Source organism: Fistularia commersonii, chromosome 35 (assembly GCF_037954325.1).
Source record: "Fistularia commersonii isolate RoL2024-O1a breed Wild chromosome 35, RoL_Fcom_v1.0, whole genome shotgun sequence".
Taxonomy (NCBI): domain Eukaryota; kingdom Metazoa; phylum Chordata; class Actinopteri; order Syngnathiformes; family Fistulariidae; genus Fistularia; species Fistularia commersonii.
In genome coordinates, this window is record NC_141318.1 from 7,438,000 (window position 1) to 7,457,119 (window position 19,120).

Consider the following 19,120-nt stretch of genomic DNA (forward strand, 5'->3'; position numbering starts at 1 on the left):
GGAGGCTGGCAGTGTGGGAATAAAGACGGGGGAAAACGGGAGCGGGTTGGAGACGGGGAGCTTTGCACAACAATCAATCACCTTCTCTGGGTTCAACTTTATTTGGCTCCATTTTTCTTTTGAAAGACAGAGTACACAAGAGAGGCCGAGGATTCGGGACTAACTGAGAGAAAAAGTCTATCTGTGTGTGTGTAACGGGTAGGAAGAGGAAGACAATGTGTGTGGGGTAGGACAGAAGAAGAAGAAATAACGGTTTAAAACCTTGGCAGCAGGAAGTGGAGCATAAGCGCATTTAAGCGTCAGCCTGTTACTCTAGTTTGTGCAGTGAGCCACCGGTGCACTCCGTCTATCTTGATGCACAGGAAGCATAAAGGAACATTGGCCGGGGAGAGTTACTCCTTCATGGAGATTTTCAGGACGCACACGTTGGCCACCAAGCACACTGCATCTTCATGCGGCATCCTCCGCTCTGACCGAAACGTTAGTATGCGTCTTTGTCACGACATATTTCATACCTAAGAAGCCTGGCGAGAGTGGAGGGCATCGGCGTGCGCGCGTGCCTCTGGGTCTGCAGCCCGACTCAGAGCTCTAATGAGAGACCGGAGCTGCTCCGTCTCCATCTACTCAATCACTCCTCCATCTCTCCTGCTGTCTGTCTCTGCTACTGTCACTCCTCATAACAATTTGGACAACTGTATGTAGGCTACTCTCACAATGGCTGTCTCTCCTGTTTCGCCCTGCTAGATTAGCTTCATCTGATCTTCCTTATACGGCCGATTTAAGCTCTTCGACGTTGATGTTCTCCGTCCAGTAAAAGCCTCAGGTCCACGGGGCTGTCTCTTCGTCTTCTCCTCAATATGTTGCCCAAATAGGATATGACTCACAAGCCCCTCTTTCCATCACGCAGTAACATTTCCTCCTCTTTCCCCCTACCTTTGTGAGTGTTTCCAATTAAGCTTCTCCCCAGTATCTCTTGCAGACTAATGGTTGCCGCACTGTATGAAGTCTATCGTACTTCTCCACAACCTCATTTCGCTCATGACGGTTGTTTCCCCTGACACGCCAACGGTGTATAAACAATATCCCATGATTCGCTTAACTCCAGCCACACAAGTTAGACTTTAAAAGCCCAATTCAGAACAAGCTAGACCATAAGACTTAATTCCAAATGAGGAGGGGATAGCATTTGAGCGTGAGCTGAGGGTGACAATGCTCAGTGCTGATTAAATGCCAATGTAAGCTTTCGTTGGCGGCTTAAAGAATGATGCCTCTTGTGTAAGTCGGTCCAGGCGGCTGCACCTGTTCACCACCTGCTGCATTGCTCTTGTCAAAGTGTGCTGGGGGGGTCAACTGTTGAGGTGTCGTTGACACAGCTCTTTTGGAAAGCCTCTCATGAGCCCACCCCTGACTTCTTAAGGTGATGGGGTCCACGGAGAGCTCCAGAAAGCAGGTCTTTTTAGAAGGAAATATTTACCAACCCTGGTATGACACAATTGAATATCATCATATATCTCAAAATAAACAGGAATCTATCTATAGTAAATTCTTCCATGTGTATTCACAAACTCATTGAAAAGCATAGCGTGCACAAACATGAACATATACTACAAACAAGTTTGTTTCATGTTATTCAGCCACAGGATTTATGACAGATATTGCCAACATGTAACTAACATAAATACACAAAAACTGAACTTATACTTGTTATCCCTATCTCACCAGAAGGATATTCAAACTGTAAGGAGACTGAGCTGCTCTGGAAATACGTCAAACCGGCAGGACAATTGTCAAATATAGTAAATAATGCAGTGTTACTAAGCGATGATGATCCAAAATAAAATACAGAGTGTAGATACTTTTCATGATTCAGATAGTCAGAAGATTCAAACTGGCACCTCAGACAAATCCTGGCAAAGCCAAGGTCAATAGCACTCACACACAAATACACTCACAGAAATACAGACATACAGTTATCTGCTCATTGATGTTTGTCTGCCATGTTCACTTCCTGAATTTATTACCATATATTTTTTAGGGCTCTACTTAGATGAAGACAAAACCATTTCAACTGTCACAGATTGACCTCTAGGCTAAATGTTCTCAGCAGGAGGCTTGATGCAAGGCAGTTGAGCAAATATGGCAGTAGCCTTATGGGTAATGAGCTACCTAATAGGTACTGCACAATCATAATGACCTTATTCGATGTGAATTATTTGGATAGTCTTAAAATTCTAGCAAACGTCCCCTCTTTATGTCCTTTGTCTTTCAGCTTTTCAAGTCAGGGGTCGCCACAGCGAATCAATCCTCTCCATCTAACCCTAGTCTCTGTATCCTCCTCTCTCACACCAACTACCTTCATATCCTCTCTCACTACGTCCACAAAGCTTCTCTTTGGTCTTCCTCTAGACCTCCTTCCTGGCAGCTCCAATTCCAGCATCCATCTATCAATATATTCACTATCCCTCCTCTGTCCATGACCAACTAAGTCTGGCTTCTCTGACCTTCTCTCCAAAACATCTAACAAGTGCCGTCCCACTGATGGACTCATTCCTGATCCTATCCATCCTGCTCACTCCCAAAGAGAACCTCCACATCTTCATCTCTGCGACCTCCAGCTCTGTCTTTTTGTCATTGTAACTGTTAAAAATCCCCTCTTTATGTAAAGTATCGTGAATTGTTTGTGTTTGGGAAGTACAATTAAAAAGAAAAAAACTACTCTGTCCAGCTTTCACGGCATTTGTAGTTCAGTGCAAAACCATCTGTGCACTGTATTCTTATAGAAATTGGAGAAACACCACCGCTAACAGAGTGCAAAGTAGAACACCACAATATCAGACGGAATGAGGGTCAAGGAAAGATTCTGACTGTAGCCTTGACAAGGCAGACATCCGACTTTATGTTTGACATGTGAGCTAATTTATTTCCTGTTTACGGTCACCAACAGGACAGGCTGAGTTAAGCGCTCAGCGAACATCCTCATGGATAAACTGTGGCCAGGTGATCACTGGCTCTCAGCATTCGGGCCGCGTGATGGTCTAAATCTGACACTGCTGGTCAAGTATGAAGCAATACTTGTCTCAAATGCTTTTATGGAATATGGAATATATTCAAGTTTGTTAATTTCACAATTTTGAAGGCACATTTTGGACAAAGGGGCTGGCATGGTAGTGCAGTGATTTCAGTTTTGGTCTTGGCCACCATCTTCAACTTTCGACAAGGTGTACATAATGAATGAATGAACAGCTGCCATTTCTTCTTGCCACATTAAAACATTCAAATGGGAGATTGTAAGAAAGTAAAGCAAGAAAAACTTTCCACTTGAGGGGAAAAGAAGCACAATATTTTGACCTGTTTGGCTAAAAATATCGTTTTTTTTTTAGTTTTTACTCAAGAGTTTCCTCATCCTGTCAAGTTTAAATCTACAGTTTTCAGAGCTGCTGCTGCGTCAAGCGTCCCGAGATATTTGCTGCTGGGAAGTTGCTCCACACATGAAAATTCTTGCAATTTCTGAAAATAACAGTATCTCTTACTTACTTACTAAAGTAAATCTTTAATGAATAAACAGCACATCAATATAACAGACAGAACAGAGGCAGCAGTTACAGTGACCTGCAAAAAGGATCTTAGGGAGGCCTCTCTCAGATTAAGGCAATGCAATGCAAAAGTTAATAATCCTTTTGGCTGGAAATGTGCGTGTTTGTGCGACTATGTGAGTGCTTTTTACCAAGGTGTGTATTTGCCAAAGCGGGCGCATCTAACCGCCTGTATAATGCACTCTTTAAATAGAGGAGAAGCAAAACAGTGGCATCCAAACAGGAGGGAACCAGCAGTGCTTCAGACCACACAAACACACATTTGCCGATTAATCAATGCAGCGTATGATTACCAGGGTTTTTTCTAAACCAGAAAGAACCATTGATTTGAGAATTACAAACCGTGACGTGATTTCTCAAATGTCCACAACCAAAGGATGTTCAACTTAGTGTGACAGAAAGGTAAAGAAACACAGATTGACCATAAATAAAGAAAAAGTTCATTTGAAAATCCTTGCAATGCGAAATGAAAAAACGGATCCATTCATCAGTTAGTTGTTAAACTTCACTGTATTTAGTGGTTTATAGGTCAGCGCAACCTAATTCCCAGAAACTTCAAAATATAATGTAGGCCAGAGACCGAAACCCGAGACCTCTACTGCGCCCTCTTGTGTCCTGGCAGTCAGAGTTTCATTAGCTATTTGTGTGTGGGTGGAGCTTCATGGTGTACAGTATAATTTCATTTTCCATACAGTGTAGCCCAGTGCATTTACATACTTCCTGTGACAATGGCAAAAGCCATTTTGAAGTCCTGTTTAAGATAAGGTTTTCAAATAGTGAAGTGCAGATGATGACTAGTGAAGAAACACTGCGCTGACTGCTGACATTGACGAAGAGAAATGGAAAGATAAACATCAATTCATCATGGGAGAGCTTTCCCATTGAGAGCAACTTCTCAATGTCCGATTTGAGAGAAATTAGTTTTTTTCGTGGCAAACGTCCATTTAACGCTGGATAGCACACTATCTACAACAAACGCACACACAAACCTCTGTCCATGTGTTTCACATCAACCACCTTTTTGTCAGTTTTCCTGTCTTGCTTCTGCTACTGTCTTTTCTGCCTCATTTTTGGTATCAGGTTCATGATAGTTGGATCCGGCTCTTTTAAGAGCAGATTAGCCGTGTCGAAGCTGTGTGAGGTAAATTGCTCCACAAAGTCGATCTACCCTCTCTACCAGCACCAGCACCACCACCAACTTCTTCCTCCTCTGTAAGGCAGTCAACTTAATCCTCAAAAGGTCTTACTACATCTACTGTCCCCTCCCAATCCCTCTTCCCCCCTAATACCCTTTCCTCTCCCCCCGTCCCATCTTTCCCTCCTTCTCTCAGCCCATATAGGAGTGCCGAGGAAGAGCGATAGATAGATAGATGGCGGCGGCTTGAGAAGGTGAGACGGCGTGCGAATATATTCAGACGCATGTGGGTGAACTGTTCAACTTTAAGAGACCGCCCGCCTTTGTGGCTGTATGTGCATCTGTGCAGTTCAGCTGGTGTATGCCACTAACCTGTGGCAAATGGTGTCTGCAGTGAGTGTCTACGTGCACGTGATTGTAAGCATGTAGGTGTGTGTGTGTGTGCGTGCGTGTGTGTTAGCATCTCACTGAGCAGATGGGGAGGATGGGGTGCATTTTGGGGAAAGGGGCAGGGTCACATCTGTGGCGTCCCCTGGTCTTTATGTGTATCTGACTTGGCGACTTGGCCACATTTAGTGCCACCAACACAAACAAGGTGATTAGTGTGTTGGGATGAACCCTTTATGAAACTGTATTAAACAGACCAACCCCACACACGAACACTCAAAACAGTCACCGGTTTTGTCTCAGACTCCGTGGACTAGACAATTGTTTTCGGTTCAATCGAGACCCCAATCCAATTTGTAAAACACTGATAGCCTTGGTGATATTATGATTTATCACTAAACTATGCTCCCACCTGCTTGCGGCCTGGAAGACTCAAACAGAGACAGGCTGTCGGGTGTGCGCACACACGCTACCCCTGCCTACCCTCGTCTTGGAGCTGCCATTGATTTGGGCTGCAAGGTGCTGTGGGCAATCGTTTCCATGGTAACCGGCAGCTGAGGAAGGCAGCCAAAGTTTGAGCTGGCATGGGGAAAGTGTGTATACGTGCGCATGTCGTCTGTGTGTGCGGGCTGTTTATAAGTGTGTGCGTATAAGAGGTAGAGCAACCAAGCATGCATTTATGCTTCTGTGTGTGTGCGTGCGTGCATGCTTTTGAGTGTGCGATGTGCTGGCGGGGGGACAGCAGTCTGTTTAGTATGCAGCCTTCTGACTGCATCTCCCTTCCTCCCTCCATTTGGCCCACAGACACAGCATAAGAATGATCTACACACACTTGGCTTTGGTTACTCTTCTCCATATGCATATACTTACAGTCACACACACTCTGACACCACGTGCCTGTCACGACTGATTTTCTGCACACTGAGGCCTGCAGGTTCATAGTAAAGATCAGGTTAATATCAGAGGGGTTGATTACACAATGCAGACGGAAGCACGTTAAGAGTCACACACACAGACACACACACACGCACGTACACACACACAAATGAACACTGAACTGCGACATTCCTGTGAACATGCAGCCTGTTGGTAGAGGTGAGCATTGATATTTCCTCTCCAGCCCTCTATTCACACCCCAAGGGCGTGACGAAAGGGTGTAGATGGTCTGTCTCAGTGTGTTTTCTCTGGCAGCTTTAGTGGGAGGTGGGTGTAGTGGGGTTGGGCAGGAGTGGGAGAGGTTCACAGGGGACCCTGAGCGTGGCTTTCCTCCCCGCTGTTGCCACTGCTGCTCAGACGGACGAAACTAAACGTAAACACACGTGTTCCCGCTCATATCTCTGGATGTGCAAGCATTTGCATAACACACACACTGTCGAAGATGCTCTCTGGACACACGCACACACATACACAACCTTCCCAGATATAGTCACAAACTCTGAAATTATGAATCACACACACATTTAAACATAACAAGAAACAACACGCATGCATTAGTGCGAGTGTGCGTGCAGATACGCACACACACACACACACACACACACACATTATTGATCGGGAGTAGAGGAGCTCAGTGCTAACAGCTCCCTCTAAGCACAGGAAAGGCAGAGCGGTTAAGGAGGCGAGGAGGAGGAGGAGGAGGGACGGAGGATGAGAAAGGAGATATGAAGAGCAAATGGACAGCAGGAGCACAGAGGAATCAGTTTGTCTTGTGTTTGTCTTCACAGGAAGCATCTCAGAAGAGACAGAGCAAGCAAATACACACCAGAACATGGCAGCCCCCTCCCACCAACCCCACCCCAGCAGGCTCCATCCCAACACCCGTTAACAACCTGACCCCCCCCCCCCCCCCCCACACACACACACACACACACACCCAGCCTCATCTTCGGAGCCTCTACAAGATCTAAGAGGAGCTCAGCTCAAGCCCTGACACGTGTGCCTGAGAGAGAGGAGGAGGAGTCAGAGTGAGCAATATTCACTTGCGTGTGCGCGAGTGACACAGCGCGCACAAGATAATGTGTGTGTGTGCGCGAGTGTGAGCGAGGGTAATATCTTCCGCTCCTGGGTATAGATGGAGGAAAGAGGAGGGGAAAGAAATTACTTGGTCTGGGGCTTTGCTGTTCCCAGTTCCCTCGTTTTCTTTTTTTTTTTTCCTTTTCACTGCCCATCTTATACCTTCCGCTATCCTTCACCAAGTATTTTGTAACATGGCCCAACCGGATTTTGGAGGAAAACAGTCATAAATATTTAATGACGGACAAAAAAAAGTACACAACAAAAATTTATATGTTGGATTTCCCGAGTCCCCGTAAAGATGACGCTCCTCACAGGCCTCTCTTTTTTGAAAAGATCCTGTGATATAGCTGTAACACTTACTTGCCATGATGATGCTTTGTTTGTGAACACAGAACTGGTGTGCTGTACAAACTGATTACTTGGAGTTAACACGTATGCTTTTTTTAAAATTATTATTAGGGATGTTGAATGTAGGTTAACAGTGGGTTAAAAACATATGTATAGTGCCTGGGTTTGTGTTGTCCTTTGACATTGCAGAGAGAACTGACACAAGCTTGAATGTTAACCCAACACCTATTGACCTAGCTCGGCCCTGTGCATATTTATGCAGACGCTGAGGCGTTTCTGTTTCAGATGTTGACTTGAAATTAAATATTTCTCATCTTTGACACATACTGAAAAAACATAACTTACCATAACTAACCATAAGTAAAACAGTAGATGTAAAAAGAAAAGAACCTTGTGTGTGACTGATATTGTAAAACTAATGATTAAACAATGAAGTACAAAGCACAAATCACGGGAATTTACTTTTTAATGACTTCATGTATCCCTAATTCAATAACACTGTTACAAAAACTGGAAATCTCGATACAAATAACAAATTATTTTTTATTATTCTCGAAATAATATTGGCATAATTCCTCAAGCCTAAACTCCAGCCATGACCAGGCAACGGATTCAACAAGTCATTAAGGGGCTTTTGTTTTGGAAAAAGTGCAGCAGCGAACCTGAGGTTTGGCACGAGGTTAAGCTGGGTTTTTGAATTAACGTTTTTTTGGACTTCTGTGATTGTGTGCAGCCTTTGTAAGCTTGTCTGAAAAGTGGACTGACCTTTCCCAAAACATAGCTTCTGACATGGGACTGTGTAACGGAGAAAACGAAAACCTTACAACCGACCGGAGGCACATTTTTGGAAACGCGAGCTGTGGTTGCTTACGGCAGTCATTGTTTCAGCATCGACAGCTTTGACAATTTTGTCCAATAATGTTGATATGAAGCACTTGGTTTTCCAAGTCCAACGAGTCCTAGAGTGACTTTATTTAGCAGCAGTTGGCTTGGTTTCGCTGTTGCCTGCTCTGTTGCGCTTTGTTTGCAAAATTAAAGGTAAAGATGAATCACAATTCTTTCTCAACTTTGCATTTTGCAATGTACCAAGCCAAAGTAGAATCATTTTACAGTAATTCCAGGTAGAAGGCATTGTCCAATAATGGAGTTTAATGATGCCCAAGCTCCATTACATAAGGCTCTGATCCCGACACTGATATATGGTTACGAGATAAGCTTGTATCTGCAAAACCGTAGGTGTGTGTGTTCGTTTGTTTAAGGCTGCCACCCCTGAGATCTCCCAAGTCAGGGCTCTCAGCAAAACAAAATAGGAGAAGACAAGAAATGGCAATAAAGACAATTATCAAAGAGGCTTCACCAGTGGAAAAAGTACAGCAGGAAGGCCTTCTGTAAGACAGTGCAGACCCAACAGTGTTTTCAAAACCGGTTTTCAATAGACCTGCTCGTGGGAGGGTGCTGGTGTTGTCAGTCAAGGGGCAATTAACCGCGGCCTTGGCTGCTTCCTGAACTGCAGTCTGTAGGTTACGCGGTCATTTACAAGCATGAGGCTGCAGTAAGTAGCCTTATTCAACATTCAAACCTCCCAATCCAGCCCATTAGAGCGATACCTCTTCTCAACAGCAACAGCTGTCAATCCTTCCTGTTCCAATTATTGCTCAGATAACCCGCCCCCTTGCCGCTTGTATCACACAGCTGCAAATACTTTTGTGCAACCAGCAACGTCCCTTTTAGAATGGGTCTCCCAAATGAATTGAGCCTCATCTGTCACACACAGACAATCACGGTAACATCCTTCACAGAGACGTGCATGCTTCTTTTCTCCTGCACTTGCTGCTTATACCAAGACAGCCACCACCGGGGTGACGGTAACCTCGACAACAAGCATAAATTTGCGTCATGGCGATATGCAAAGTAAGTGAGCAACAATCAAAGCTTGACTAACGAGCTTTTGAGGGGCAAGGCTGAAGTTTCACTGAGCAGCTGCAAACTGGATTAGTCTCCGTGGAGAGAAAAAGGGGACAGTGATGTTGAGCATCACCTGTGGGACCACACGCAGAGATGTGTGCGCACACGCACGTGCTCACAAACAGACAGAAACGCAGCCAAATGCACTACGCTAATGCAAACAAGTATCACAAGGCACAATCGCGTAAAAAAGTATGCCTTTGATGGCAACTACAGGTACACGTAGAAGAACACAGGTACAAAGACACACACACACACACACACACACATAGAGTTTAAACCAATGCTGCACACACTGTCTACCTAACGACAAGCTAAAATTCCAGTCATCTGTTCCAATTCGGCGTATAACCAGGTTTAAAAAACACAATTAGTGTTAACTACTGTTATTACACATTTCATCGGTGAAGGGGTTGAGGTGAAGAAATGAAATTACTAGCCTAACAGGTTTGCATGGTCAATGAAAGGAAATATAATTGAGCCATAGCTAACTTCTTGATTCCCTATTATGTTAAGATTATATCGAAAAGGGGGTTACAATGACGGGGTTGTTAATGCTCTGCATAGTAAAGCTGATCAAGAAGTAAGAATTACCATAAACACTTTATATCCATCTTTACATGAAAGAGTGTTTATTAAGTCGCAATTTGAATTTCAAGTGGGTTCGTGGCTCAAAATGTTTCAGCTTTTTCTTTCAATTTCAAAATGAATTTCCTCCCATAAGTTTTACTCGCAATCGCAAACCTGCATTGTTTGCTCCATTTGGTATTTAGAGATTATTATTAGGTATTATTATTTGGAACCTAATATTAAACAGCTTACCAACCACCCTCTTTCAGCGTTGACAGTTACTTCCTGTTGCCATTCTGTACTATGCTGAAGTTCTATCACTTTCCAAATCTTTTTGCATGAGTCCTGAAACTGTGGAGTTTTCTTTTTAGAGACAACAAAAATTGCAGTGCCTGGGTCAATCAAATATACTTGACCTGATCCTGACATGACATTCTACTTTTCAAATAGAATGTAGTAAAGATCACCTTGACATCAGTATTTTCATAAATTACAGCGATCTTCCGCAGCCAAAATTTGTGACGGCTTTGCTGTCTTCACACACCGTTACTACATAATGCATATTTACTGTGGGCGTTTTGATGATCTACTAAAAGATGCGGATATGGTTTAATATATCACCGGCAATTCAAGACTGGATTTTTACCCATTCTCACAGATCCGTCCTGGTGCCTCAGAAGCAAAAACGGTTCACTTTCAGGGGCAGTTCTTGCTTCTAATCTTATGAAATCTGATAAAGTCATTTTGCTTAATATTTTAACAGAAATACAGTCATTTGAAATCACAAATAACGATGACACAAAAAATGTGTCATGTTTGTACATCGGCTGCTTTCTTCAATGTGTATGGTAATGCATGTGTAGCACCTCTGTACCACCTCTACCCTCATGTTATCAATATCCAGTGTTATAGATACAATATTTAACATCTTACCACTGTTATATTTTGTAAGTTTTTAGAGTAATGTTAATGCTATTTACGAAAAGGTTGTCTATTCAGTTATCAATCCCAGAGGCGATACTAATATATACGAGACAAGAACAATGAGAATTTTGCAATTCAGACGACCCACAAGGCATTGATCATTTATTTCTCACTTTCCAGACCCTTCACTTTCTTTTTAATATGCTCTATCTTCATTCTACCGTAAATCTCTCTCTCTGCATTTGCCTTTTTCCTTTTATTTTCTTTTTTTCCTCACTGTGGGTTTTTTTTCTCCCTTCTTCCTGTTCTCCTATTCTTGCTCAAATACAGCCCCCCCCGCGCTTCAAAATCCAAGAAACACACACAAACATGCATGCGCACAAACCTGTGCACACAAATACACAGCCCTCCAGGCAGCAGCCACAAAGGCCCCATATTAATAAATCTGCTCCTTTATTGGTGCTGAGTGTCTCTGGCAGGAAGAGAAAGAGAGTAAAAGGGGGGGGAGCAGGACAGGAGACGCAGAGATCACCAGAGAGGAGGGGGAGAGCAGGAGGAGGAGGTGACTGACTAAAACCATATCAGCAGCACAAGGGAGGCAGAGTGAGAGAGACAGAGACATAAAGAGGGAAGGAGGCAGCATTGACAGGTGCATCATAAACAAGCACACACACATGCTTTCTACTGATGATAACACAACGGTGTAGAGATAATGAGTATGAATAACATCATAGAACAAACCACACAGGTGTGATCCTTCAGATTGTCTAGGTGTTTACTTAGAAGGTATGGTCCACCCACACTCCCTTTACATCCTGTGTCCGGTGGATCATTAAGGACACCTGACATCTGGCTCAAGCGCCAGAGCATCCAGCATGCAGCTGCATTGCTCGCTGGGCTCGGGAAACAAACTGCCTGAGGTTGGCTCACGGTAATGACAGCAGCTAGCTTGGCTTAGCGGTCCAATCTCAGCCATCAGTCAGCTGTGACAGATTGGGGATATGAGCTAAGGAGCCGTTGAGCTTTGGTGTTTGCCTTGGTGTGTGAGTGCATGTGCTTGTGTGTCTAGGGGAGGAGGGGAGAGGGCTATCAGTGCTGCTAGTGTTGCAGAGGCATCAATACACTCTCGACAGGCCATTTTCCTATGCCTATTCCCAGCCCTGGCTTGTTGCTGGGGCAACTACCGCCATTTTACCTTCCCTGGCTGCACCTCCACAAGATTTCATAAACCACTGATCCATGTTCTGTTAACTCCCCTCATCAAATGCTTAAACAATCTCAGCTTGTGCTTTTTTCTAAGCCCATACCATGGGACAATTTTATCTGTATTCATTTCCATTTTATAAGGGAACCTCTAGTGGACATAGACTCTTAAAGAAAGGGCAAGCACTGTGGGAGGTATTGTTCTCCCCCCAAGGTCAGCTGTCACATGTTGCTATACGCATTCTCTGTATACAGCATGTAGGACCTTGCGGGAGGAGCTTAAGAAAAGCAGCCACCCCCCTGCGTAACTATTAGCGTCATTTTCATCGCAGCAATAATGCTATGCCATCTGGAGTGAGACTAATTCTGATGGCGTACAGAAGAGTGCTTACCTGTCCATGAGGCTGCATCGTGCTGTAGGGCATATTCTGGTTCAACACCTTCTGCTTCATCAGCAACATCCTCTTCTGCTCTTCACTCAGGTGGGCTGTTTGCCCTGGGATCGGCCCCTGAGTTTGCCCGGGCCCTGCTCCCTGGCCTCCACCTCCGCCGCCACCCATATACGGAGGCATCATCGGGTTCTTGACCTGACTGTTGGCTCCCATAGGCGGCGTCATCCTCTGGCCTATGTGATCGACCCCGCCCCCGCTGAAGTGACTCAGTGGCTTGGTGTTGTTGTACGACAACATGGCTGCCGTTTGTTGCTGCTGTTGCTGCTGTTGTTTGGACAGGGTACTCTGGCTGATGCTGTTGGGCTGTTGCTGGCCCATCATGCCCATGTGATTGTGAGGGAGGTAGTTGTTCATGGGAGCTTTGGGTCCATTGTTGGGAGTCATCCCAGCCACTAGAGGGCCCTGTGGTGTGTTAAAGGCTTGTGGTGGGTACATCATTGGGCTGTTGGGTTTGTCCTGGTTAAAGGGACCAGCATTATAGGGACTAGTTGGGGGGCCTGCTGGGGACCAGTTCGCTGCTTGCTGCTGCTGCTGTTGCTTCTGCTGCAACAGTTTAGCGCGTTGCTGAGCAGCCATTGCTTTTAGTTGCTCTGCGGGAGAAAGTTCAGGTGTCACAGGCCCTACTGGCTGACCGGGGGGGACCCCGGCTGATGCTGGTCCTGTGCCTGACTGACTAACACCTGGGCCTGGATTCATCATGTAGCCATTCCCTGGCCTGGAAACTGCTTGTGTCTGAGCCTGGGTCGGGGTCTGAGGTGAGCGTGCCACACAATTATGTAATGGAGATCCTGATGCCATTGCAACAGCTGGAGACTGTTGCAGAGGTTGCTGAGGTGGTGTTCCATTGGCAGTGGTGGCAAATTGAGGTCCTGATGAGGATGGTCGGACCTGAGGAGAAGAATGTCCAAACACAAACGTGATGAAAGGGAGCAGGGAAGTAAGTCTCAGAGTTAAGCTTGATATGCACTTTTAATGTGAATTGCCGCTGTACGTGACAGCATAAATACACCTGAGACGAAGCCCTGATATCTACCTCCTGACAGATGTAGCTGCCTATCGCAGGGATTGTCAACTGTGACAGCTGTGACTGCTCCACTCTGTAAAATAATGTTTCCTCCGACACATTTTACATCGGCACCTCCTATGTTCCTTTATAAGGCCTCAGTATTTCAGTGATTGAAACTGTTGTTGATTGGTTTCAATGTAAACCCTGCCTGGGAGGACTAAAGGGCATTTACATGCTTTACTGTTTGTCTCATATTAGAATCTTCTTCTTCTTCATTCGGCTTTTCCCTTCAGGGGTCGCCACAGCGAATCAACCTTCTCCATCTAACCCTATTCTCTGTATCCTCCTCTCTAACAAAAACTACCTTCATATTGGAATATGTTGTTAAAAAGCACAAAGATTTGTTATTTCGTCCATATCGCAAGTTCTAGCACGTTTTAACCCCGGGTTATCACTGTTGTTTTACCAGCACAATGTATGCGGGGTTGATGACGTGTCCAGGTTGCTTGTAATACCTTCGGCTTTTCGCTACTGTAAACTTTCATTCGGTACGGTACGATATATATGTTAATAATGACCGATTGTGCTGCTTTTGGGTACAATTTCCAGTCCAAGGGAAACAAAGGGACTGATGTAAGTCTACAAAGGTTTCCGAGGGACAACAAGAGAAGAGAGGAGTGGGAAATTGCTTGTGGATGTACACAATTTCCTGAGGATCCACGTCTGTGTTCTTACCGTTTCTCTCAGGATGTATTTGACGCATTTAGCCGTGCTAAGCTGCTGAAAGAGCTCATGGGTGCTGCCAGTTTTAAATGGATACTAAAGCCAAACGCTGTGCCTACAGTTTTCTTTCAAAAGCATACAAAAGGTTCTCAGCAATTGAGTGAAGCCTGCTAAAAGAAATGCCACAGGCAGGAGATGCTGGATGTTCTCCTGCGAGGATGTCAACAACGCTACTGTAGAAGTAGCATCTAATGACGAAAGATTGGGCACATGGTCACAGACACGATCACGTAGGACGCTGACGGCGAGTGACCTGGTCAGTCAACACAGCAGTCTGTAAGTCTACAGTGAACAGCTGATGACAAAAAGTGGAGCGCCTTACAACAGACACTCTCTGTTAGCGTAGCAACCCAGGTGCTGCACGCACACTAGCGACTTTTCATCTTTGTCTTCATTGTGAAGCTAATTTTTACCTCTGTCTTCAGCATTAGATGTAGTGACAGATTTTATTATCATTTTTATGTAGCTGGTACCAATAGTGATCAAACTTCAAATCTTTTGCTCCACCCCATGCCATAGTTTGAAGGACACAAGGGAACGAAATTGCATCCATGGCCAATCATTAGAGCATCAGTGGGGTATTAATGGCATGAATAGGACACACTTGTAACACTGGCATGGTTACGGTATAGTCGGTGGCTTAGCTGAGCTAATGGACTATCTCAAATTGACTGTGAGCAGATATTTGAACACCCACATGTCTGTGAAGAATGAGGCCATGGTAAGAACAGCTAACCATCAGGAAGCGGAAGGGGAATGACTATCCACTGCAAATGTTAACAAATCCCTACTTCAAATTGACTTTTCATTCAGACTTCCAAAAAAAAAAAAAAAAAAATGTGAACAAAGACCCATTTTTTCATTAACAGAGTGAGTGTATGACACCATGAATTTAACATCAATTTCAAGATTACCTTTTTCAAAAGGGTTAATGTTAAAGAGATGTAATCCGTTCCATATCTCTACTCTGATTGTGCAACTATAACCAGGAGCGGATCCCAAATGTAATTTATACCAAGCTTGTAGTTTCAGAGTGGGGTGTGTATGTCACAGAAAAAACAAACAAACAAACACTCCCCACTCTGTGAAGTGGGTATGCCTTCTCGGTACCTACCTGTGGCGAGCCCATGGGAACCTGGGGGCCACCCTGTGGAGGCTGAGGAGGAGGAGGCAGGGCTGCCGCTGGCACCGCTCCCCCTACAGGTGCTGCTGTATTCCCAGCTGTCTCCTGTGGGCCCGGTGTCTGATTGTTTGCCGGCCGACCAAAATCTGCCTCTTTTTTCTCCTCAAAGTCCTCGTTAAAGAGGTCGTGCATGTCATCTTCGGGCACAGTGTTGGCCAGCTCATCAATCAGCTCCTGCCACTCTTGGTCATTGAGGTTGATGTCAGAGAACAGTTTGTTCTGATTGGACAGAGACTGGGGATCAGAGGACTCGATCCCACCTCCATCATCGAGTGGCTCCTGTTTTAGATCTTTGAGGAGCCCGAAGCTGTCCTCTAGGTCAAGCGAGCCGTTCAGTTTCATTTCTGGAAGATGGCTGGTACCGTTCTTCCCAAGCTCATCAGACGCCCGGCCTACATGGTTGCCGTTGCCGTTTGTAGTGTTGTTCCCGGAGGAAGTGTTGGGCCCGCCGAGTAAGGGCTTAATGTCCATTTGGTGATGCAGTGGCGAAATAGGTGGAACATTGTTGTTATTGTTGTTGTTCGGGAGGCCCGCTAGTGAGTCCAGTCCACTGGAACCCTCCTTCCGTACCCGTTTGGTGGTGGGTGAGTAGCTGCCTCCATCACAGATGCCATTCTGGTCTCCATTGAGGGGCGATCGTGCACTGTCCAATTTCCTCTTTACTGTCTCCTGGAGCTGAATCGTAGAAGAAAAAGAAAATAAATTAGTGTGGTGAGGGGCACTGGATAGGAGTGGAGCAATATAAAATCTTTCTGCTGTCCGCCGGGATTGAACTATAGAAACAACATGAAACACCAAATCAAAAAGGCTTATTCCTTCCTGCACATATCAAGAGCTGTCATGAGAAGGCAAGAGCTATGAAAATCTAAATATCACAGAGCCAAATCAATGAATATTTCACTAGTGACCCAATCTGGCTGAAATAATGATCAAACTACTGAGTTCTTAGACGGCGCATATTCTATCCACCGTGCACATAAGAACGCATTCAGTACCATGTTTTTTTTTTTTTTTTTACAACACAAGGTAAAATATAAAGCATTAAGCAGTAGCTTGATGAGAGATTCATCCGATTTTGTTGGTAAATAATGAAAGGGATTAGCCAAGAAACTGCCAGCAAGAGCAATTATAAGCACTGTTAGAAAACTATTATTAATAACTTTACGCTTTAGGAACTGAGAGAACGAAACAGTTTCTGTAGGGCTGTTGTTAGTTGTATTTTCACAGCTGGGAAGAAAAATTATGTAAAACCCTCCATCATTTGAGCTTTATGGTTCTTTATTTTCAGATGTATTTAATGTTTTCTTTTTGGTTCATTTTCTTTCTTTTACTGACTTAGTAACACTGAACTTCCCTTGTTTTAACCAAAATAAAGAGAATTTGCTACGAAAAAGGGACTTTTCACATTTGTAAAATATGGTAATGAATAAATATTAAATAGTGATTGAAACAGAAAACAGAAGAAAAAAAACATCTGATATGTTTTGGTTCTGATTTGCTGATGATTTCATGGTCATATTCTTGGCTTAACTTTCATGGATTATCTTGCTGAAGTTTTCTGGTCATTTCACGTAAGCCATTTGGTTTTTTTTAATGGAAATTTCCCAATAATTTTAGGCTGACCGATTGCTAATTTAGTCATGAAAATTTTCTACATGATTTTGTACACAGTCAAGTGATATTTCATTGTTAGTTCGGTTGGTCCATGCTAGCAATTGGAAATAAGTAAAACTTGATAAGCAACGCACTATTATTTGGACACGGCATGTAGATTCAATACTGATCTCAGCTTTGATGAAGTTCTTTGTGGCGGTTACCTTTCACACAACCTAAGAAGATATTTAACAACTGACACTCTCAATTGCACAAGGCAGTGGTAAATGGGTATATATGTATATATGTGTATATATGGTATATTTGTGTGCATATGTCTCTTTTTTTATTCAGATGTACCAGCACACAAAGTAAATCCAGATTGTATTCGGACCCTTAGCTGGACCCAGTCAAGCCGGAAGGCATGCACAGGTGTGTGTATGTAGAATAAGTGTTTACGTGCACGTGCTAGGTTGGGCTGGGAGATGACTTTTCCTCTTTGCCCTCTACTATGTCTGACAGGCAGTCTAATTATCTTTATGGCCTGATAAACACTATTAGTATTGACAGCCAAAACTACAGTATGTGTGGTTTGAACCCTGATGCTGTTGTACCCATTAGAGGAACAACTGACAAAAACACACATCTCCACTGTCACGACACAGCTTAATCAACTCTGTGTGTGTGTGTGTATGTGTTTGTGCGTGTGCTGGTGTGTGAAGCCCTGTAATCAATGCGTTTAAATAATTCAGGTCTCCAGTATGTGGGTTTGATTTTGAGCGTGTGCGCGTATGGGAGCGGGAGTGTGTGCGAATGCATGTATGTGTGTGTTACATGCTTTCCCTAAATGCCAGTGACTCATGTTGATAATAACAGACTTGCCTTTCAAAGCCCACCTATAAAAACTCCCGTAATTATCTAGGTGGTGTGAGCTTTAGCACCCACCCACGCAGACAAAGACACACACACACACACACACACACACACACACACACACACACACACACAGGGTTCTGCATATGCACCTACCTATAAAAATCATTAGCACTTTAACCTTGCAGACCAAACCCCAAAGCCAAACAGACACAAACTAATAGGGAAAAAAACAAACAGAAAGAGAAAGATGTACTGTGGCTGTGCCTGCTCAGCACCATGTGAAGCACGATGCCATCACCTGAGGGAATGTGACAGGATGAATGACAAAACTGTGAGCCGGTACAAAATACTTTAGATTAAATGTTGTTAATTAATCATCTGCCGCTTTTAGCACAATTAAGTGGCCTAATTAAATCTTTGAATTACAGTTATACACCTGTCATGAGCAGCAAATGGAGTCTAAAGTATTTTTTATTCATTTGACAATAAATGCAATAAAAAATGCTGCACTCTAGCAGGGGAAGGTGACCAGCGCAATAAAAGGATGTAAAAGAGCATCAGCAGGAGAGAAAAAGGAAGAGCGCAATGCTTGTTTCCCCACCTGCATCTCTCTCCCTCTGTATTCTTTGACATAATCACCTGCTGACTGCTCCTCTGTCTGCCCCCACAGCACTGAGAGAGAGCGACAAAGACACAGAGACAAAGGTAAGACTCACTCACACACACACACACACACACACACAAGCGCAAGCGCGCACACACGCACACACACGAGGAGAAAGAAAGGATTTATTTGTCAGACAGATGGTCGTTTTCCTTTGAGTGGACGAGCGAGTCTAACATGCATTGGAGGGAGGAGAGAGGTTGAAGGAGGGAAGAGGAGGTGGTCGGGGGCGGTGGGGAAGGATAGGTGGCGTGATGGAAAGGGATAGCGCGCCAAATGACAGCAGGGAGCAAACGATGAGAGGGTGATCAGAGAGAGAGGCAGAAAGAGAAGGAGAGAGAGAAGGGAGACAGAGATGGAACCACTAAGGTGCTGTTGTTATAGCAACCTGCTGCTCTGGTGCTTTGTGCGCTACATCCTCC

General features: G+C 44.4%; 1 protein-coding gene across 1 annotated transcript in view; it reads right to left on the reverse strand.

Annotated features, from left to right (window-relative positions):
* Positions 1 to 19,120, reverse strand: part of maml3 (mastermind-like transcriptional coactivator 3) — a 113,935-nt gene that overhangs the window by 43,774 nt on the left and 51,041 nt on the right. The window contains exons 2-3 of the mRNA XM_086142768.1: positions 15,497 to 16,240; positions 12,534 to 13,481 (exon numbers count right to left, since the gene is read on the reverse strand). Of these exons, the coding sequence (XP_085998894.1) occupies positions 12,534 to 13,481; positions 15,497 to 16,240 (1,692 nt within the window). The remainder of the gene's footprint in view (positions 1 to 12,533; positions 13,482 to 15,496; positions 16,241 to 19,120) is intronic.